Genomic DNA, 23,882 nt, shown 5'->3' on the forward strand with positions numbered 1-23,882 from the left:
ACAGATAGAATTTTATAGATACTATTTTTTGTCAAATAGTGAAACCACATCTCTCTACAATGTTAAACCTCAGACCTTGCCAGATAATGACCTTACTTTGTCTTCTCCTTCAGTCGACATCAACCCTGTCAACTTCAGCAGATATTTGTAAATAAGATTAAACATTTAATGAATTCACAAACAACAGAGTGCCTTTTTATTCATTATTGATAATGTGGTGTTTACCTTAACATGTGAAATAACTAAATATACTCAGGTCTGAGCTTATTGTTCCACTTTATATTTTCAGTAAGATCTTGGACAGGTTCAGTGCCAAAAAAAAGAGGTTATTTTAGCACTTCCTATCTCTGTTACAAATGATTATTAATGACTTTTAAAGTGTTCACAACATGATTAATAACCATGCAATAAACCATTAATAAAAAACATTAATAAACCTTTATAAGTGTTTTTACTGTGTCCACGCTCACATTTTTTATAGCTTCCACTGTTATATTTTAGGAGACTCGTATTTGGATTGTGCAGGGCTTTTTCGAGGCTGGTAATCTCAAAAACATGCAGTGATTTTGAACTTTTGGCTCTGAGGTAGCCGACCCTGAGATCACCATTATTTATTTTATTTGCATGTTTATATGTTTGGGTTTAATAGCAGTTTATTGATGGAATGTAGTACATAAAAGGGTGGTCTCTTACGTTTGCACTATAATCTTAGGCTGAATCATTTCATTTATTAAATCAGCTCATAATATATTAAATAAATGTTTTTGTATATGAGTCATTTCACCCAAAAATAGAAAAAAAGTAACTGTGTTTATATAATAACTGGCATTAATAAGCTCTGTTATCGCTACCAAAGGCTTAACTAAGCCCATTGGATACAAGACATATGTTAATGACCATATGCTGAAACTAACACACTCCTCGTGTAAATACAGACAATACAGGTGGTGTGTTGATGGCATCAGCAACTTTGCATCTGTTTCTACATTACTGTTCCTCATTGCAGGCAGATTGCGCGTCTGCAGAAATGCTTAAATTAGACCAGTGAGATGGCGCTTGTCAGGCCCAGAGAGCTGGGAAATCTAGGGGTGTTGGTGGTGGGGGAGGTGGGCACCTCCAAGCGAAATTGAGTCCCACACTGTGCAGTGCTCTATTCCCTGTTCCCAATACTCTCTAATCTAACATGGCATCTGTAGCACCCTCATACCACAAGAGAACCATAAGTAAACCAGCAATGCACATGGCACATGGAGGAAATGACTTTCCATCAGCTATGTCTCTCCCTGCCTCATTGGCCGTCTGTCTCTTTGGATTAGAGCCGCCAGCTCATTAGAAATATCCATCCCTTTCAGCATTACTCCCTACATGAATTCTATCGCTAGCTTTAATTACCACTACTAAATGCATTTCCCTGGCACAGTAAAGAAAAGCACCAGTGTTGGTTTCAGTTCCTGTGGTTTGTGCTGAGTATTATTCGGCTCAGTCCAGTCGTACTGCGAAGAAATTAATTGCATCAGGCTTAAGCCTCATTAAAAGCTTTAGTCCACAGCTACGCTTATCACCCACTACATTATATTAATGATTTATGTCATAATCCCCAAAGAGATGGATATGGTGATGAATCTTTTATAATTTACATAAGTTGCACCATATTTATGAGGAATAATCTCCTTTGATAGCTTGGTCTGTGGAACATTCAGCAAGGTAGTAGAAATATCCTGGTATATCATCATTATCAACCTACACATGTTTTGGGTTATGATCATGACCCTCTACTGAATACACTCCAAATAAAAAGATGATAAATTGTCAACACGGGGGTGGTATCCATCATATGACTGTGTTTGTAACCCCCATGGGTCTTCAACTGCACAATACTTGGAAGCATTTGTTACATTGGCTCCATCCACCAACCTCTACTTTTTTGGTTTTCTATTTTAAAATGTTACTTTATAAAATGGTGCAAAAGTGGCAAGGTCATATAATGCACAGAAGTAAGTTTTTGTATCATAGAGGGTACAATTACATTGTTCTTACCTGTATTTATAACAGAAAACAAGACTGAATCTATACTACCATGTTTAATAATGTGAATGAAAATAAATGCTGGAAACCAGAATTTAGCAAGAAACTAAACTAAAACCTACATGTAATCCGTCTTAAAGGTTCTGCAATTGAAATGTTCATTTGCAATCCTGGTTACTCGATAACAATGTCAGGTTTTCACCCACAACTCAACAACAAATCAAATGCAGAGGAGAACAACCACTGCTTTCGTCATGGCAGACCTGGTATCAATTCCCAAAACCCGCTAACTCATCACTCAGTACAGGTACGAAGAGTCTTCGGGCAAGACTCCTAATGCTTTGGAAGGTCATAAATGTACAAAAGATAGAATGATACAATGAAGCTTCAAATTTTGTTTTAACCAGTTTATGTTATGTTTGCATCAGGAAAAGCAAACTTAAAATACTGGATTTGTTGAACCAAGTTAGTTTTTTTTTCCTGTTTCTGAGCATTCATCCTCAGAGATTCTTAACACCATTCAGCCCCAGAGCTCAGAACTTGGTGCAGAGAAGCCTGGAGCCCATCTCCAATGCAGCAGCACACACATACACACACGAACACACACACACACACACACACACACAAATAGAGAGGCAGTGCCCTCTGTCTGAGTCTGGGCAGGATTCACTGTGTGTTTGGCAGTGCACCTGGCAATAAGCAATGCTGAGAAACTCCAAATTTGGAGTCTAAGTTGCAACAGAAGACAGGAACTGATGTAACTCTCACTCTAGACTTTGGTAATAGATAAAGAAAAGATGAAGGTAAGGAATAATGGGAGCAGACATAAATTGAGTCACTATCAAAGACAGGTCCACTTGTGTTCTGTTTATTGTTTGTTTGTTTTTTTTAGTTTTTTCCTTGGGAAATATTAAATTAGAGATTGGGAAACTGCAAAATAGAAGAAAGTAAATCAATCAGTTCTTGTTTAGCCGTATGAAAATGATTTAGAAAGAAATGAGGAAAGGAAAACAGAAAAAAAAAACAATTATGTGCAAAGAGAAAATTAGTCAATCCTGGCTTTTCATTTGTGAAAATAACTGGTTTTAAATGACCCCTTAAATATGAGAACGCTCCAACTGTATAAACCCCCTTATTTTGTACCCCGCCAAACCCTCTGACCTCTTCCCAATCTAATCTAATCTAATCCCTGTCATTAGGACTTTATGACAGCAGTGGTAGAAAATTCCTCTAACAAGTCTGTCAGCACTGCATATCTGAGAGTGCTTTACTGTGAGTAGATTGAATGTGAAGGAGTTGTAGACCCCTGAGCCACACACACAAACACACACAACTTTCAGGCTGACTGCTCTGTGTAGAGGATGGACAGGAGGCTCCGGTCTCCCAGCAAGGGTTGTGAGCGGCAGTCCCCTTGAAGCCCAAAAACGTGCAAAAGACTTTCACCAGGAGAAAAAAAAAAGAAAGAAAAAAAACCCAAGCCCTTAAAAGCACCAATCAGTTAGAACAGCGCAGAGCTGTGGATCCAGTTCCAGCCCCCTGTACTGATTCAATGCCAAATGCCGTACTTTAATGTTCCACACTGAGGGCTAAACTACCCGTAGTCAAATGCAAATCAGACATAGGAGGCTTCTTTTGCCCTTTCTTTCCTTCTTCAGTCGGAACACTGTACCGCACAGAGAGGTGTGAGAGAAGTCAGACTCTCCTCTGCCACTTTAATAGCCGCGTTGTTAGCCATCTGTGTCTAAAAGCAGAGCACAGACAAAGCAACAGAGAACCGCCTGAGTGCAGGGAGGGAGGATGTTTATGGAAACATGGCCCTTTTCAAATGGAGTGGAACAGGTGATGGACAGCGCAGGGACTAAAGCAGGAGGAAGAGGCGAGGTTAGAGGAGAAGAAAAGAGAGAGCGAGACAGAGAGAGAAAGAGAGAGAGAGTGTAAACAGAAAGGCCTCGGTGCAATATATCACCTAAATCATTAAACACCTAAACCAATATCCACATCTATTCATTTCCTATGAAACATTTATACAAGGCCTTAGTGTTATTTTCACTTGAAAATCCATTATGTACCTGTAGCATGCCTGAGTTCTTAGCCGACTTCATTTCTGAATGTACCCTCCAGGGCAAGCCAGTATCTTTATTTATATGAGATTTATCAACAATACCTAATATATCTGCTGCGGAATGCTTCTTCCTGTGTTTACAGAAGCAGCTACGCCGCCGTCCTAATCTAAATCAAGACATCTACTGTCTGCTTGGGTAAATTAAAGTAAGCCAAGTCCTGGACTTTTCTGGAGAAAACAAATCAGTCACTGCAACTTAAGTCAAATCTGATCTTAATCTGTGCCAAGCAATGAAGCATAATGTGGATTACTTTGGAAACTGAAAAATGTGCATGTTATGATTGAATATTTATATTTCTCAGTAAATGTTGGGCAACTACTTTTAGCCCATTCTTTCATCACAATTTTCAACACAATAACAGTTTTACTGAAATATGTGACCACTGAACAATTAGCAAACCAAGGCTAATAGTAGCAGGAAAAGCTCTAAAGATTTTAGCCCCAAGATTCAGTAGAACTCATCCTCCTCTTTAACTACAGACAGGAATATTACAATAAAAATGATTATATATTATATATTCATCCCATAATATATATATATAATTATGGAAATATCCATTGCACACTGTATAGTGTAAAACAAATGAGGAATAAATGTCCCTAATATTAGTGAGTAATGTCATATGTTTTCGAATCTGTAAAAGGTTATCTATTTCTAATCTGGAGACTGCAGTATATTTATACTTCAGCTGTTAGTGATGAAATCAAGTGATAGCCATGAAAACTTGTAAACAGACAGGTAAAGATCTCATCATAGTGGAACTAACTAGTTGCAGAGACTGGCCTTATAAATTGAGAAACTTAAATTGTCAAGCAGGGCAAATATTAATTCTTTTAAATACAGTACTCCAAGCAGTGAATATCTGAACACATCCAGGGTCCCACAGGCTTTACAGGAGTGTGAAGCAATAGAAATCTTTTTTTTTCTCCTCCTGAAGTCTCCCACCCTTGGGGCAGCTCTCTGATCAGCCCTTCAGCTTCTCAGGTCTCTCTCCATTCGCTGCAGGAGTGGTCCAATGGGCTCTGACAGGCTCAGGAGAGCCAGCGGGCCTTTCATGTGGAAAAGGCCCTCATTAGAGAGAGGAGAGTGTATGAGAGCGCAGCAGCACCTTGCTTCCATACTGCCCACCTCAGTGACCTCACACAAACACACACACACATACACATACATACACACTCACAAACTACTACATGTGCCCTGGCTGACCGCACAAGCCTCAATGCTCTACTGTTGATACAAACTCTTTGAGTCCTCGGGGTGTTGATGGAAGCTTGCACCGACGTCCAAACACCACATAAGCGTGTACATGCCACACTCAGAGTCAGATCTGAATCAATGTCTTCGAATGGATGGTCCACTAATGATGTGTGGATGTCGATAGGTGAGTGACCATGCTAGCACAGCTGGATAACAAAAGTGATTAGTAAAGCCTTCAGTCACGCAGAGCTAACACAGTCATATAGACTAATGAGGACTTTGATTTACACATACACTGCATGAAGTGCTGGGAAGGTCTAATGCTGAGCACAGCACAGTCTTCAGGTAATCGCTCTTTAATGACTTCTGCATAAAGCCACTGAAAACAGACACTGGAACTGGAACAGAAACACATTAATGACTGCAACCTCCAGTGTGTCGAAGAAAGCATACGGATACAATGAATCAGACTTGGTAAATCTCACCTGTCTATTCCTATCCATGCTCCACTCACAAAAACATTCTGTTTCCTAGGCTGGACATGCTTTAAAAACAGCATCTGTGGGAAGTTGTGGCACCCTTGGGTTACAGTCGCTATATGTTTATATAGGGCAGCCATGGTCTCAAGGTAAGAGAAGCTAGCTTGGGGCAACTAGGTCACTGGTTCAAGCCTTCAACAGACAGGAAAATGGGAACAGGGGACTAGGAGAGAAGAAACAGCACTGACTGATCTACCAAAACATCCACAGCTGAGGTAACCCACAAAAGCTTACTGTTCCTAGTGTGTTTGCGTTCACTCATTTTTATCTTGCTTAAAATATCTTACAATATCTTAATGGTCATTGAAAACCAAATGCTAATTCTTACTGATGCAAATAAAAAAAATTTGTAAACAAGCAAACAGGGACCTGGAGGTTGTGGGTTCAAGTCCCGCTCCAGGTGACTATCTGTGAGGAGTGTAGTGTGTTCTCCCTGTGTCTGCATGGGTTTCCTCCAGGTGACTGTCTGTGTGGAGTGTGGTGTGTTCTCCCTGTGTCTGCGTGGGTTTCCTCCAGGTGACTGTCTGTGTGGAGTGTGGTGTGTTCTCCCTGTGTCTGTGTGGGTTTCCTCCAGGTGACTGTCTGTGAGGAGTGTGGTGTGTTCTCCCTGTGTCTGCGTGGGTTTCCTCCGAGTGACTGTCTATGAGGAGTGTGGTGTGTTCTCCCTGTGTCTGCGTGGGTTTCCTCCGGGTGACTGTCTGTGAGGAGTGTGGTGTGTTCTCCCTGTGTCTGTGTGGGTTTCCTCCGGGTGACTGTCTGTGAGGAGTGTGGTGTGTTCTCCCTGTGTCTGCGTGGGTTTCCTCAGAGTGACTGTCTATGAGGAGTGTGGTGTGTTCTCCCTGTGTCTGCGTGGGTTTCCTCCAAGTGACTGCCTGTGAGAAGTGTAGTGTGTTCTCCCTGTGTCTGCGTGGGTTTCCTCCGAATGCTCCGGTTTCCAAAAACACACATTGGTAGGTGGATTGGCGACTCAGAAGTGCCCGTAGGTGTGAATATGTGAGTGAGTGTGTGTCGCCTTGCGCCCAGTGATTCCGGGTAGGCTCTGGACCCACCACGAACCTAAACTGGATAAGCGGTTACAGACAACAAATGAATGAATGAATGAATAGGCATGTCCTGCAAATAGTAATTACCCTGAATGGGGTTATTTCTATCATCCTGTAAAATTTATGTAGCAACAGTTTCTAAGTAAAAGAACGCTTTTTTTTTTTACACTTTCTCCTTTAGAAACCAATAATTGTGCTTGCTGCTTTAATGCTTTCTAATTCACTACAGCTGCATATTGCTTTGACTACACTTTCTCTAAGAAAAAGGTTCCTTGTCCCTAGCTAAAAGCTGGCAGGTTTGGGCCTCAGATGGGCTGGCGAGGAAGATGAAAGGAGCTGGAGAAAGGTTAGCTCTTCTCCTGTCTAAGCCAAGGCAACAAAAGCCCCATTGTTTGAGAGTGTCAGGTGCATTGTGGTGGCCCTGTGAGGCTGAAACAAACACAAACAATGCATTAAAAGGCACCAGCAAAGAGACAGAGCAAGCGAGAGCAGGGGAAGACGTTAAAACAAGTTTGAGGCAGGCACTAACAACGTGTGTCATGGTAATAATAGACAGATTGCAGAAAATTCACACACAGGTAGATTGTGTTATGGATGCCAACAGAGGTGCAGTGAGGGGGTGTAGTTATACACTGGATGTTAAAGTTATGAGTGTAGTACTTTTCAAGTTTTTGGGGGTTTTTTTATAATAAATTTTTAGGGTTCTTTTAGATATATCCCAGTACAACTGCCTCTGGCTCTGTGAGAAACCTTTCACTTGATTTATTTTTTATTTTTCCTGGTAGATGACTTGCAGTTGTGAAGAACTTCCAGTAAATGTAGAGGTCCTTTACTAATTATAAGCTTATCCAAGTCAGGAAACACTGAACAGCTTTTACACTGCGTGTGTATGGAACCTGAGATTTAAAGCTACATCTGTTGTACACATGAAGAAAAAATGCCTTTAAATGATCTTGAAGTGGGAGGGAATTTTCTGGAAAAAAAAAATCCTGCATCTACTTTGAAGTGGTAGGATGTTTTAAAATGTTTGTGTGTGTGTGTGTGTGTGTTAGACGAAGAAGGGAGAAGGAAGCCAGATAGCTAACACTGCTGGGAAACTGAATTCCTTCCTACAGCTATATACCTCCATTTACTATCTGCAAATCATCATTACAGTTGAGCAAGCAGAATTTTCAGGCAATATTGATAACTCATCAGATGAAGAAGGCATCAAGGCAATGTCTAAATTTAGCATCATAGTTACCTGGCTACCTAGAGTCCCATTCTCAGCTAGGCTCATTGTCTCTGCCTCAGTTATTTTATGGATTGGTTTGGTGGCTAAATAGCTAACACTAAGGTAGGAGCTGGAGGATTTGTTGCTCTGCAAACTTGGTTATGCCTGGCGCGTGGTCAACAAAGAGCTGGTTTTTGAATGCTGGATCACTCGCTGATGTGTTGGTTTGTTTGTGTGTGTTGTGCTAGCAGGAGTGGATCCGTCACAGCAGTGCTGCTGAAGTTTTTGAACACTATTCCAACTCACTGGCCACTCCATAAGACACGCCTACTTTGCTGTTCCATGCCGTAGATGCAAATTAGAGACATTAGCTCATCTGTGGATGCACAGTTTGTGTTTGTCATATTCTACTCCTTCAGTGCTGTTCATGCTGCCCAGAGGACACTGTTGGAATTATTCATTCATTCAGTTAGTGGATGGTTCTCAGTCTGGCAGCGACACTAAGGTGTTTGATCCAATCATAACAACGGAACACACACGAAGACACCACCACTACATACACATTACTACCATTCTGAGAGTAATCCACAACCAAATAATACGTGCTCTGTCATGGTCATGGGGTGGGTGGGGGTGGGGGCCATGGCCATTGAAGAACAAAGTGAAATAAGGTAAAGTATGCAGAACAACTGATGGACTACAGTATTTAAAGAACTACAAAGTGGAACATGGAGATGATAAAATTGACAAAGGGTATATAAACAAGGAGATTATTTTAATAGTTTGGCTGATCCAGGTGGGAAAATGGTAAATTCTATCAAACCAATGAAGCAGAAATATTGATAAGAAAAGGCAGAAATACGTGCAGCTAGTATTAGATTGGACTACTCTTTAAGCTTCTCATGCACTACGCTTTACCCAATAATCCAAGGTAGAGTCAAAAATAATAATAATAACCACCTGCAGTTTTCTTCTGTTTGTTGCTATAAAAAGCTGCTTAATTCTGAATTTTTATTTTTACCTGAAGATGTAAGCACTACCAGGTAACACTGCTCCAAATAGGTCACTCCACAGTGCCCACAAATAAAGCCCGGTTCACATAGACACAACTGGGGCAATTAAAGCTATTTTAAGGCAAAGTTCGCAAAAAAGATCAGAGCCCAGAAAAGAAGGATTACACATAATTTTTCCTCATACACAACTAAGCTTCTTATGTTCCAGTGTTCTCCAGCTTTGAAGCAGAGTTTGCCGTATTTGGCTGTGGCTGTAAAAATATGACAGAGAGAGAGAGAGACAGACAGAGAGAGAGAGAGAGAGAGAGAGAGAGAGAGAGAGAGAGAGAGAGAGAGAGAGAGAGAGAGAGAGAGAGAGTGAGTAAGAAGCTTTGGTGGGCCAGTAATTAATGTGTGCTGTGTCTCTGCAGCCTGTTACCCAGCATGGTAATCACTCACGCTGCTCCTGCTGCTCTCCAATCTTCATCACCCGCGCCATTTTGGAATATTAATAGTCGTCATTACAAGAAAATTAGTTTCATTGCAGCAGCACAGGAGGGAATAATGTTTTAATCAACTTATTATATGTAATGTATTGCAGCTAAGGACTGAGGATGAAAACAATTATTATCCCAAAAGCAAAGAGGCAGAAGCCATGCTCAGTAGTACTCCACTTTGTCTCACTCTGGAATAACAAAGGATTTCTTTACTGGTCACTTCATGGTGATATATTTATACAAATCCCAGTTCAAAATAAAAAAGTTGGGACTGTAAAATTGTAAATAAAAATAAAATGCAATGATATGCAAATAATTTAAACTCTTTAACTTTCAATTTAATTGAAAATATTACAAAGAAACCATTTTAAATGTTGCAACTGAAAAGTTTTTTTGTTTTTTTATTTGGGGCAGCACAGTGGTGCAGCAGGTAGTGTCGCAGTCACACAGCTCCAGGGACCTGGAGGTTGTGGGTTTGAGCCTCGCTCCGGTTGACTTGTGTGTGAGGAGTGTGGTGTGTTCTCCCTGTGTCTGCATGGGTTTCCTCCAGGTGACTGTCTGTGAGGAGTGTAGTGTGTTCTCTCCGTGCTTGTGTGGGTTTCCTCCAGGTGACTGTCTGTGAGGAGTGTGGTGTGTTCTCCCTGTGTCCGCGTGTGTTTCCTCCAGGTGACTGTCTGTGAGGAGTGTGGTGTGTTCTCCCTGTGTCTGCATGGGTTTCCTCCAGGTGACTGTCTGTGAGGAGTTTGTGTGTTCTCCCCGTGTCCACGTGGGTTTCCTCCGTGTGACTGTCTGTGAGGAGTGTAGTGTGTTCTCTCCGTGCTTGTGTGGGTTTCCTCCAGGTGACTGTCTGTGAGGAGTGTGGTGTGTTCTCCCTGTGTCCGCGTGTGTTTCCTCCAGGTGACTGTCTGTGAGGAGTGTGGTGTGTTCTCCCTGTGTCTGTGTGGGTTTCCTCCGGGTGACTGTCTGTGAGGAGTGTGGTGTGTTCTCCCTGTGTCTGCGTGGGTTTCCTCCGGGTGACTGTCTGTGAGGAGTGTGGTGTGTTCTCCCCGTGTCCACGTGGGTTTCCTCCGGGTGACTGTCTGTGAGGAGTTGGTGTGTTCTCCCTGTGTCTGCATGGGTTTCCTCCGGGTGACTGTCTGTGTGGAGTGTGGTGTGTTCTCCCCGTGTCCACGTGGGTTTCCTCCGGGTGACTGTCTGTGAGGAGTTGGTGTGTTCTGTCTGTGTGGGTTTCCTCCAGGTGCTTCAGTTTCCTCCCACAGTCCAATAACACAAATTGGTAGGTGGATTGGCAACTCTAAAGTGTCCGTAGGTGTGAGTGTGTGTCACCCTGTGAAGGACTGGTGCCCCCTCATGTTCCTGCCTTGCACCCAGTGATTCTGGGTAGGCTCCGGACCCACTGAAACCCTGAACTGGATAAGCGCTTACAGACAAAGAATGAATGAATGTTTTTAATTTTTGTTTCCCACTGTGTTGAATATCCTCTTAATTAACAACACACTCCCAATGTTTTGGAACAGAGTAGACCACTTGCTGTAGTTCTGAAAGTGAAAAATTTTCCCATTTTTGCTTGATATAGGATTTCAGCTGCTCATCAGCTCGGAACCTGCTTTAAAGAGTTTTCCTGTTAAGACACACCAGTTGTTTTCAGTGGGTGACTAGTTTAGCACCCGCCATCTTTTACTACAGGACATTCCTGCTGTAATTCATGCAGAATGTGAATAAATAAGCGAAGACTACTCAGAAAAAAGACTGGACTGTTGTTTGGATGGCAGCATGTTCAGCATCGTTCAGCATTAACATGCCTTCACGGTCACCGTTGTGGATACTGGCTTTTAAACTGTGCGATTATAACATATAGTATATGTCCCTGTCCCTGTCTTCTTTTGCCTGGAGGAGGTGGCATCAATTATTACCAAAAAAAATTCTAATTTTGATTTGTCGGACCACAGAACACTTTCCCTGAAGCCTCCGTCCATCTTAGATAAGCTTGAGCCCAGAAAAGGCAGCTGAGTTTCTGTATAGGCCATGGTTTTGGGAAGTGACTCTGAGCCCATGCAATGATTTGACTAGGGAAGACCACAGGCAGCCAATATTGGCTTTGGGGATTGTTCCTTGCAGATAGATATTTATCCAAGTTTTCTGAATCTTTTAATGATACTATGTACAGTAGATGAAAAAGTTCTTTACTATTGTACATTGTGAAAGGTTATTTCTGAATTTGCCCCCACTCTATTTCACTCATGTTCAACCACTCCCCATCTATAGTTCAGAAAGACTCAGCCTCTCTGAGGAGCTCTGTTTGAACCGAATCATGTCACTGACCTTTTGCCAATTAATCTTCTTTTGGAATATCTGGCTGGCATCAGTCCAATTAAAAAAAAAAAAAAAAAAAAAAAAAATATATATATATATATATATATATATATATTTCATGAGTAGCACACCATTGCATTACATTTTTATTTTCATTTTGAACTGCATTCATTTGTACTTCATTATCAAAGCTACTTGGCACGTGGACAACACATTATTATTTGCTCAGTGGAGATTAGCTTGGGTAAGAGATTACAGGATAAAATTGTACAGTGTGGGTAAGATCAAGTGGCAGGAGACAGTGGTTGTTGTTAGAAATATGGGAAATGTCAGCGTTTCATAAAGGCTACAAAAATGCTCATCAGAAACCCCATATGGTCAGTTTTGACCTGAAACATCAAGAACGCATATAAAGTAGGTGTGATATCAATGACTGTAAAGATGTTTTACCATCTTCTAATCGAAATTAAACATTCTCTTATTCATTTACTGTAAACTTGGCAACTCTTCTCATACTTCAGTCTTAACAGCTGCACAAGATATGCATGGGCACGAGCATATTAAAATGCACCGAAGACACACAGCAGCATAAACGAAGCTGCTCAGGCAGGAAGGCCATTACTTTTTTCATTGTTTCATGAATTAACATGACAGCTGAGCTTGGCCAATCATTAAGGTGGCAGCGTTGGTGATGGGGAGGATGTGTAGAGAGTCATCACATTGCGCTGTGCTCTCTGCCTCACAATTATCTCCACAAAATGTGTTGTTTTATTGACTTATACATTTTATTGGCTTCATTCATTCCACACAACAGCAGATACAGCAATTCAGCCCGAGCATCAGATATAACAGAACACCAAACGCAAAGCTGTTATGTGCAGATATCAGCTTGGGTTATACACAATTATAAGGAGCACATTTTCCTCTCCTGGAGGATAATAAAAGACAGCCAGGGGACTGTCATTCCATATCATTTATCTGTTTTCTGTATTCTATTCAGCACCATCTCATAAAGCAAAGACTTGCTATAGCGAAGAGCACGTTCTTTTCCATTCAAAGCCTTCTCCTTTTTCTGCTATCAATCCTCAATTTCACACCAAAGTGAAAAGCAGAGGAGAAAGGAGATTAACAAGCATATATGCTTTTGTGCTAGCGACCAATATGTTTCCTTTTAGTCTCGGTTTATTTGTTCTTTGCTGGAAGGAGATTGCAAGCTGTTGCCACAAATCATGCAAACGTGCTTTGAAAGACTTACAAGAGAAGAAGACCTATTTCCAATCTCTGTGTTTCATGTGATGGTGCTACCAATCAACAATGAAAATATAAAACAAGATGCAAAACATACCACTGCTATTTAAATGTAAAATAAGACCAGTCAGGGCTGCCTACTTTAATGACAAATCTATGAATAAATACAATTTTCAAAACTGAGGGCTTACTTCCATTAAATACTTAAACTCAGAGCTTGCTAATCTCCTCAAATGTCCTCTTGGTCACTCCTCAGCAGTGGTGTTTTTTATTTATTTATTTATTTAGGGTTCTTTTTTGGGATCAATTCCATGAACTCCGGATTCTTCCAGGAATCAGGCTCTCTGCCTGTTCTGGAGGCAATGTTTGAATGCCATTCCACGACGCAGTACTGTGCCAAGAACCTATAGCAATCCATCATAATAAATCAGTTTAGTGCAGTGATTAAATTAGTGCATATGTTCAGAGTTTCATTGCCAGTCTCTTTAATCTAATAGTTATTAAATGACCCCACATGGTCAGGCGCTGAGCTGGGCTAGAGAGATGGAAGTGTCTAGAATGAAGATGACACACCGCTGATGGTGAAAAATGATATTTTACCTGCTGAATCGATGCACTAATCATCACCGTGGTGACAATCAATGTATAAGCCATTGCAAGCTTGGTTAATAAGGTAGATTGCCTTTAAAGGGCCTATGAGGTGTGGGAAAAAAATTACGCTTGGTTTGTTTAAATTAAATCGTTTATTGTCGTATATAAACTTTAAAGCTTCATAAGCAGCATATAAATGAAGCCAATTTTGAGCTTTGTTGTGACATTAAAACCAACACATTAAAATCCCTATACAGTATAAAAAGTGTAGCACCATATAGTCATGCTGAAGTTATAAGGAGCGTTGACTGTGTCACTGTGAGTTGATTCTTGTAGGAAGAACAATACAGGACATCAAACTGTCCCATGACATTGTTTCTAAACTCTCTGTACATTCTCTTAGCTCCACAGAGCATTTCAGTAGTTAATCTGCTGCTGCACAGCTCTTGTTGGTCATCTTGTAGTCCATCTGTGATCACTGGACACTGCCCACAGGGTGCTGTTTGCTGAATATATTTGGCTGGTGGACTATTCTCAGTCCAGCAGTGACAGTGAGGGGTTAAAACTCCAGCAGCCCTGCTGTGTCTGATCCACTCATACCAGCACAAGACACATGCTGAGACACACACTGAGAATTATCCACCACCCAAATCATACCTGCACTGTGGAGGTCCTTACAATTGAAGAACAGAGTGGAAGTGGCCAAACAAAGTATGCAAAGCAACAGATGGACTACAGTCTGTAATAGTGAAACTACAAAGTGCTCTTGTATGGTCAGCGGATCTGAGAGTATGGACAATAAGTTTGATAAGATTGTGTGTATTAGTCTTAAAGGCATGGTAACAATAACAACATCTTTAATTCTAAGGGATAAATAGTGACTGGAAAATGATCATTAAAAATTTATTAGTTTTTGGTACATAATGTATGTTACATATCATAAGAGGACCTCAGAGGAACAAATAGCTATAGAATAAAATGGTATCTGAGGGAATTTAGACATGCCAGAACATGTATTGAATGTGTGACATGTCTGATGAACTCAGAACATGTCTCTAGCCTTTTACTACAAGTCGTGTGAGATATGTAAGATCACTTGTGACTTAGGCCTTGTTTTATCTGCTCGGCTACATTCAAAAATCCATTCTCCTTCCTGTGTTTATAAATTTAAAAGATGTAATAAAGCTCTGAAGATGCAAATTTAAGAAAACCCTTTTATAGACTTTATAAATCATCTTCAATAAATGCACCACAATTACAGCCAATCCTACATAGAGTACATGGGTCATGTGTCTGCCTAATGCAGGCATTACACCCACAGCGACAAACATAACATTATATTTCATTAAAAGTAAACGTTTGCATTGGTCAGCAACCTCTCACAAAATCATCACTGTCAATTCCAGCCACTAAATCAATTTGCAGCACTAGCAGCCAAGCTGGTGCCATAGATCATTCAGCATCTAATGTAATTCTGCTATCCAGTAGGCACAGGCTTTCTACTCAAAAGGGAAGGAATTAACTGTGTTTAATGGATGGGTATTAATCCCTCCAAGTCACAACTAAATTAAGTAATAATGTGGCCATTAATATTTCAGGCACAATTGTTCAGAATCTTGAATAGAAAGGTCCTACCGAGCTCCAGCCAAGTAACTAGAAGCAGCCAATTCTAAGATAAGAACAAACTCTAATGAAGCTGAAATTGACTTGCTGGGTCCTTCTTTATATGTTATGCATTATTTGGTGCAACACACAGCAATAACAGTGAAGCAGTCCTGCTGCATGTGCGACTGCATTATTGATGATCCCAGTAAATCACAGGGTGTCAATCGACTAACGGAAAACAAGCGTGTAGTTATTGCTCTGTTTGTCCCATGACAGAACACAGCTTAAACATTCCAGAGGCAGATCTGTGAAGATTGGACATCTCTCTGTGGATCAGTAATACACGACCCATACCAAGTCCTGCTACTCAGTGACACTCAGAGCTCTGAGGGTAATTCATACAGACATTTATGCACTTAGTGGGTTCCATGCGTGGTGCAATGTGCTGAGAACAATGTTCAATACGTTTTCCAATCAACAGGCCACCCTTGACCTTAGGGCAGTGTGGATTTGCTCTGTCTGTAAATGTGTATTCATTGACTAAATGGGGGTCAGTCAATGGAAGAACAATAGAATAATTAGCATACCAATGTTAACCAGGTTGACACTAAAGATCTCAAACAGAGCTGTGAGCCAGAGACCAACCTTCATGTAGTTTACAATGAATAATAAGCAGTAAGTGCAACCTGTACATTTGTATATGACATTTAAATCAAATATAACTCATGTAACCAATTTTTGGAAATTCCTACAGATTACTTTTAAATAAATAAATAAATAAATATATAAATAGGGTGGCACGGTGGTGTCGCAGTCACTCAGCTCCAGGGACCTGGAGGTTGTGGGTTCGATTCCCGCTCCGGGTGACACTCTGTGAGGAGTTTGGTGGGTTCTCCCTGTGTCTACGTGGGTTTCCTCCGAGTGATTGTCTGTGAGGAGTGTGGTGTGTTCTCCCTGTGTCTGCGTGGGTTTCCTCCGGGTGACTGTCTGTGAGGAGTGTGGTGTGTTCTCCCTGTGTCCGCATGGGTTTCCTCCGGGTGACTGCCTGTGAGGAGTGTGCTGTGTTCTCCCTGTGTCTGCGTGGGTTTCCTCCGGGTGATTTTCTGTGAGGAGTTGGTGTGTTCTCCCTGTGTCTGCGTGGGTTTCCTCCAGGTGACTGTCTGTGAGGAGTGTGGTGTGTTCTCCCCGTGTAGGTTTCCTCCGGGTGGCTGTCTGTGAGGAGTGTGGTGTGTTCTCCCTGTGTCTGAGTGGGTTTCCTCCGGGTGCTCCGGTTTCCTCCCACAGTCCAAAAACACACGTTAGTAGGTGGATTGGCGACTCAAAAATGTCCGTAGGTGTGAGTGTGTTGCCTTGTGAAGAACTGGCGCCCCCTCCAGGGTGTATTCCCGCCTTGCACCCAATGATTCCAGGTAGGCTCTGGACCCACCGCGACCCTGAACTGGATAAGCGCTTACAGATAATGAATAAATGAATTTAGTGTACTTGCCTTTTGCCTTTAATACAGCTTCAATTTCTTTTTGAGATACTTGATTTCAGTTTTTTACATTGGGTGCAAGGCGGGAATACACCCTGGAGGGGGCGCCAGTCCTTCACAGGGCAACACACTTACACCTACTGACACTTTTGAGTCGCCAATCCACCTAATAACGTGTGTTTTTGGACTGTTGGAGAAAACCCACACGGACACAGGGAGAACACACCAAACTCTTCACAGACTTGAACACACAACTTCCAGGTCCCTGGAGCTATGTGATAGTGACACTACCTGCTGTGCCAACGTGACGCCCATATACACTACATACCCAAAAAAGCATGCTATTTTAGTTGCCTTTGGTTCCCTAAAACCAGAATTTCATAATACAGTGATTCCCAAAGTGTGCGTGTGTGTGTTGGAGGGGGGGGGGGGGGGGGGGGATTATACAAAGGGTTGTTTCTGACTACTACAAAACATACATTATTTCTGCCTCAGAACAGCCTTTAATTACTGTGTATGTAAGATTAACTGCAACAATGTAGAATCCATACAAATAATTATGGATCTATAACACATCCTGAATATGGTATCAGGTCATTCACAGTTCCCCAAACGTGAACCTGAGGAGAACAAAGTTCAGCCAGTGTAGTACTCCTCAGAAAAGGAAAGCCACTAAGCCAAGCGCAAATGTACACAAAGAACATCTCCTTTATTACTTTCCACTTGGGTAAACAGCTAGGTATGGCATTCTATTGAATTCTCCCCTTTAAATAGACTTAATCCTCTGAGCTGGCAGAGGTTCAAAAAGCTCTCCTCTACTTTTAATTAGAAATACAGTGGCGGGTTTGGTAGCGATGCTCCGGGAGCCTTCACGCTCACATTCCTGCAGGAGAATAATTCATCATGATAGAAGAAGGCCTTGTGTAGCTCAGCACAGCTGAGGGCAGCTTCTACTTTTGCTGGAGCACAGTTATCGACAGATGCATTACTCCAAAGACACAGAAAACCACACAAGGAAGAGCTGCAGTGCTAAAGCTATCATTACTGTTTTGGTTACTGTTAGTGGGCTGCTGGAAGTTTATTCCTTTCGCATTTTCCAATAATAAGTACGCCTTTTATCTTCACTAAAATCCTCCATTAGCTGACCTGGAGAGAGCCTGCTTTTACAGCACAGACTAAGCAAAGCTTACAAAGAATATGCAATGGTGATTCACCACTGTTTAGTCAAGGACCAGACTTAATTTATGTCCAGGAAACTTGCCCCAGGGGCATGTTTGGGCTCAATCTTCATGCATAAATTAGTTAATAAATTAGACAAATACATAATATATTCGTTTCAATATATTCATTCATAGTGGGAATGATCAGTTTTAATTCTAACAACTGAATAATAAGTTTATGGGTTTGAAAGGTTCAGAAGCAGGTCTATTAACTGTTCTCTGTTGTACAGCACATACATTACACAATACAACACATTAAAAATTAGATGTAAATAGTAGCAAGCCTTTATGTATGTGTTGTGCAGAACTCTTCTTAGACATGCTATTATGTAAACCCCTGCCTTTCAGGATGCCCAATGACGTCATCCCAAATCTATTCTACTGAGCTCACATAGCCCCCAGGTGGCGGAACCTTGCAACTGCAGAGATCTTCTTTCTCAGAGGAAGAAAAACAGCACTCTTAAGCATGCTTACAACAGCAGTATACATTACCTCACCATTATGATATGGAATAGGAAATGTATCTAAATGTGATAATGGCACTGTGTTATGGGAGATATGCTCATCTTTATTGACTCTGGTGTCTAACGCGATCAGCTGGCCTGCACCTGTGCCCTGGCTCATCCATTCTCCTTGCCTTGAACATAGTACAGAAATGTAAATAAGCCTTTTGTTTACAGGGAGATGACTTAATCCAGCAAGAAACTCATTACAAGTCTTGTTGTGTGGCTCAAGGATTGGGGCCAGGGAGTCTTTCTGGACAAAAAATGAGAAAGAGAAATAGAGAGAGAGAGAGAGAGAGAGAGAGAGAGGGTGCTGGATCCAGGGCAGCTCAGTTTGCTCAGAGTGAGGCAGGAGCTTGTAGAACAAAGCCCCTCTAGCACTGCAGCCTTTCACTCGGAGCCAAGGCCACAGCAGGAACACCAGAAAAGCACTGCGGGGTCTGTGCAAATCTACTGACATCCGAGCTTTAAGCCATTCTCCTCTAAAAGATACACCATCTCAGGCCTCAACTAATTGCCTCGCTGTAGTGAAAAACACTGGACGAGCCCTGCAGCATCACCATCACCATCCCTCTGCTCTTAGTTAAAATAAGAAACATAAAAACAACACCCTTATACACAGTAGGCTTTTTATTATTCTATATATATATATATATATATATATATATTTTTTTTTTTTTTACGAAAAGGAGGCCAAATATTGATTTAAAAAATTCTTTCATTTTCTTCCTCCAAAAAGTTACATAGTGCAATATCTTCAGTGCTGAACGTGCGGTAGGAACGTCAGAGGCTCTGTTCTCCTAATTACAGGACAGTGAAATAACGAAATTATTTTGAAGCTGTAATTTCAAGGTAAAATGCAACCCAGCGTTCCTTTAAAGGAAACAAACAAACTTATTTGAATCCATTAATAAAGTCTTTATTCTATAAAATGGCAGCCGACCGAAAACAAAAACACCAGCCTGGCAAAGACGAACGAATGTAGGGGTCTTGTTTATCTCGACCGAAGTAGCAACGGAAGGTGCGCGCGTTCACGCGTCTCCAGAACAAAGCGCCGTGAGCGCGCATAAACCAGCGCATTACGGCCATTTCCGGGTGCCCATTAAATGACCAGAAAGAGACGAAGAAACGAACGGCCGGTGAATCCCACCTGCTAGACTGTGTACAAACAGCGCGAGTCTTAGTGGGCGGCGCCGAAGCGCGGACTACATGTGTTTGTCTGAAATTCACTTCTGTTGTTATTCAAACAAACTACACACTCGGGCGCTAAAGTTTGGGTACGCTTTGTCAGACCTGACTGAGGCTCACTTTGACGCACGGTCGAAGCTAATTGCTTGAATATTTGTGGGAAATACACTGTGATGAGGGGTGGTCAAAGTTCAGCACGCGACAGCGCGAGGGGCGCATCTGACAAAGAGCAGCGTTATGTAACTATGGAAACCAGCTGTAGCTACTTTTTTGTTGGTGACATATGCCATTGTTTTAGGCTGTTTAGTGTAAAGGTGGAATGATGAGAGCCACTTTTCTGCTCGTTTCGGGTTACAGATGTGTGTGAGAGAGAAAGAGAGAGAGAGAGAGAAAGAGAGAGAGAGAGAGAGAGAGTGACAGCCATTCGAGCCCCGCCCCTCTCTGCGCTCGCTCCTGCGAGCCTTATAACCCACGCGCCTGGTGGCCAGACCCAGAGACTCAACACAACACGAGCACTGGACTTGTCTTGCTTCTTGACTCACAGCTGTTTTTGACGCTGATTTCGGACGGAATACTGTTCCACTGTTCCACTCCAAACCTGAGAGAAAAGCAGCCTCGCTTTTGGAGAACAGAAGGAGAAAGAGAGAAAAGAGAAAGAAAAAATGGATTTTTTAAACCACAGCTACTTGAGCGCGCGCGCGTCCTACGACTACACGTTCAATTTCTGGAACGACTACCTGGGCCTGTCCACGCTGGTGACGAAGAGCAGCAGCGGCAAGCCCGCGGGGAACAACAACTCCATCACGGCGTCGCTGAAGGCCACGCTGGGCCTGGACGAGCCGTGCGCGCAGACCGAGTGCAACGGCTGTGGCTGTTGCGCCTGCGGCTGCGGCTGCGTCTGCGCCTGCGCGCCCGCCTCCCTGCTGGAGCTCAAGGAGCGCTTCTCCGTGCTGAGTCCGTTCGGCGAGCGGGACGCGGCGTTCGGAGGCGGAGGCGGCGGAAGCCTCGCGGGACTCGAGCTTTTCGGCGCCGAGCGCAAGGCGCGCAGACCGACGACGCGCGCCAAGCAAGAGCCCAAGATCTGCGTGTTCTGTCGGAATAACGGCGCGCCCGAGGAGGTGTACGGCTCGCACGTGCTGAAGACGCCCGAGGGTCGCGTGCTGTGCCCGATCCTGCGCGCGTACACGTGCCCACTGTGCAGCGCCAACGGCGACAACGCGCACACCATCAAGTACTGCCCGCTGTCCAAAGAGCAGCCCGCGCAGAGGGCGCTCAAAGGAGGCAGGGCGGTGGGCGGTAAGCGCGTGAAACTCTTCTGAGTGGTGGCCACCACCGCCGCTCTTCATAGGCAGGCGCGTGCAAAGGTTTGAGCACTCCCCTGGGTCAATTGACGTTTGTTTGTTTGTTTGTTCTGTTTTTGTGAGAGAGATTACGCATCCTCTAAGAGGTGCACACGGTTGCTTTATGAAGGTGAGAGTGACATGAGGGTTGTGGGAGGTGGGGAGTTCACAAGATACAGTATAAAATATGCCTAAAATATACACAGGATACGTGTCATGTCTTAGCCCCACAGTTAACTCTGCAGATGTGTGTTCTCTTTAGAGGATGTGTAACTTACTTTCAAGTAGAAAACCAACAAAAACAATGCCACTGGACATTTGGGTGCCTAAACTTTTGCACACGACTCTACGCTCAGCATAAACACAACCTCCATATTGCACTGAATGTTTTATTGTCTCTCCTGCTTCCCCTTCAGATGACTGTTCCGATTGCGGCTCATTCCTCGAGTCTTACCTGCTTTAGCTTACAGGAATCCTTAAACAAACAAGAGACAGCCGTGTGCTAAAGTTTGGGCACCCCTGGGTCAAATGACAGGTTTTGTTGATTTAGTGGCATCATCTTCAGGGGAAAAAACGTAACTATGATCTGTGCAGTGGACAATTATTGTCTATTGTTTGTTTGCTGAGTAAAGTGTGTGTGTGGGGTGGTGGGGGGGGGGTGCCACATGCAGCAAATAAACAGTAACTGTGTGGTCCGTTGTTCAGGAGTGTGTTCCCTGTAGAAGATGTGTGGTCAGATTCACTTTGAATAAATGAACAAAAGCAAATGTCATTTGACCCAGGGGTGCCCAAACTTTTGCACATTGCTTTGTCAAAGTTTTCTGTTGAAATAAAAAGAAAATCTTTTATATATTTTTATAGATGCTTTATTTCCATAGTTTATTGTATACTTTATTCATAAAAATGATATTTTGTTCTTTTTTCCCACACCTTAGTCTATAGATGTTTATTAGTTGAGATTCACGAGTCATATTCAATCATGTTGTGAGTGAGAGATGCTTGTTTTTGTTTATTTTTTGTTTCTGTGGGCGAAGATGAATGTTGGCGTAAACATCAGAGGAGCTGCTCTTCTGTCAGCCTTGAGGTTTTTATTTTGTTTGTTTGTTTTTTTTTTTTTCAAAAGCGTAAGCTAAGCTTATGTCATCTTTCAAACCAAAGTTAAGTTTGCCATGAAGCGAGCTTGAGAATGTTTTCCAGGCCCTCCCATAGTCTACTGAAGTTTTCTGTGTGAGCTAAAGTGCTCTTGGTCCATGGTGCGGCCCCGTTCCTTTCTTCCCACAAAATCCACAATCCACCACACACTTTCCTTCCCACCCAGGCTGACATTTAATATGGGCAAGGAGGGGGAAAAACACACACACAGAAACACTGAGAGCTGAAACACAATGGGGTCTCTGTTGCACGTACATGGAGTCAGCATAACTTCATAATCAATAGATACCCAGCCAAATTAGCCCAATCCAGAGCCCTACTAAGAGTGAAGAGTATTCTTTCAGCCTGGCTCTCTTTTTGAGATAGATGTCTTCTTTATGAGGCCAATACAAGGTGCCCTTCTAATGTTTACACCCCGAGCGAGGGGAACACACACTGGAGAACGCGTCTTAGATCCTTTGGATCTGTCATTCTATTACCATTCTCTCAAACTTGACCTTTTTTTTCTCCCCACCAAAAAGAAGCATGACAAGCTAGCTGTGGGGGGAGAACTGTGGGTGGGTTATAACAGAATGCAGTCTTATAACTCTCCCTCAAAAGACAAAAAAAGGAAAAAAAAAGAAAAAAAAAGGTCAGTGGTGGAACAGCACGAATGAATGTTGTTAATAAAACAAAGCTTTTTTTGTAACAAAAAAAAATGCATTTGCCCCTTTTTGCATTATGTAAAAAACACATAATGAATCCAAAAAAAGAAAAAAGGAAAAAAAAAAAAAAAAAAAACGATGCAAAAATGTTGTGAATGTACAATTGACACTTGCAGGACTGCACGTCTCTGACCATTACGTTTACCAAAGGAATTCAATTTTAATGAAGTAAAAGGACATAGATTTGCTGTAATGTAAATAAAAACAAAAAGTTGAGTGATGTCTATTCAGTATTTTAACATTTAAAAAGTGACTTCAGAGGGCACTACCTCAACAGGATTTTGTACTTACATGTAAAATGTCAACAGCAGTTTATTATTAATATAGCGCTGCCATTTATAATAAGGGTTTTTAATAGTATTTTTGATCTTTGTATAACATAATTGTATTTTTCTTTCATTGCATTCTACACATGGAAGTGGAATTCCAATAAGCTCTTAGCATTGTTTGCCAATAGATGATGGCTGTATATAATGACAATATCATACTTTTTTAAGTTGTTCAATGTTACATTCTTGGCGAGTGAAAGAGAGAATGAATATGTTGAAGACTTTAGAAAATTTGCCACTTTTAACTGAGGTTTCTAATTAAATTAAAAAGAGGAAAAAAAAGAGACTGTTGGATTTTGTTATTTATATTTTGTCATGATTCCCTGTAAGCTGCTGTGCAGAGATAAACAAAATGAAATTCCATAGCGAAATAAACAGCTTATCAAATATTTTACTTTATGCAGTCATGGTGTTCTATATAAATATGATACACACACATTTATGAGGAGAGCAGAAGAATGCCAGGTCTCTTCTTTTTGGTTTAAAAATGACTGGCGTCCTTGTGAATCACTGCTTTCCGCTAATGGCTGTGGTCAGTATGATTCACACTGTACAGTGAGTGCCATGAGGTCCCACGTTCTGAGCT

At 42.0% G+C, this 23,882-nt stretch overlaps 1 protein-coding gene across 1 annotated transcript; it reads left to right on the top strand.

The window, feature by feature from the left end:
* Positions 1-19,954: 19,954 nt before the first annotated feature.
* nanos1 (nanos homolog 1) lies at positions 19,955-23,616 on the top strand. Its single transcript, XM_066649226.1, has 2 exons — positions 19,955-21,608; positions 21,894-23,616. The coding sequence occupies exon 1, from the start codon at positions 20,434-20,436 to the stop codon at positions 21,088-21,090; it is 657 nt and encodes a 218-aa protein (XP_066505323.1). The 5' UTR covers positions 19,955-20,433; the 3' UTR covers positions 21,091-21,608; positions 21,894-23,616.
* Positions 23,617-23,882: the final 266 nt, after the last annotated feature.

The sequence above is a fragment of the Hoplias malabaricus genome, chromosome 17, assembly GCF_029633855.1.
Source record: "Hoplias malabaricus isolate fHopMal1 chromosome 17, fHopMal1.hap1, whole genome shotgun sequence".
NCBI classification, from domain to species: Eukaryota; Metazoa; Chordata; class Actinopteri; order Characiformes; family Erythrinidae; genus Hoplias; species Hoplias malabaricus.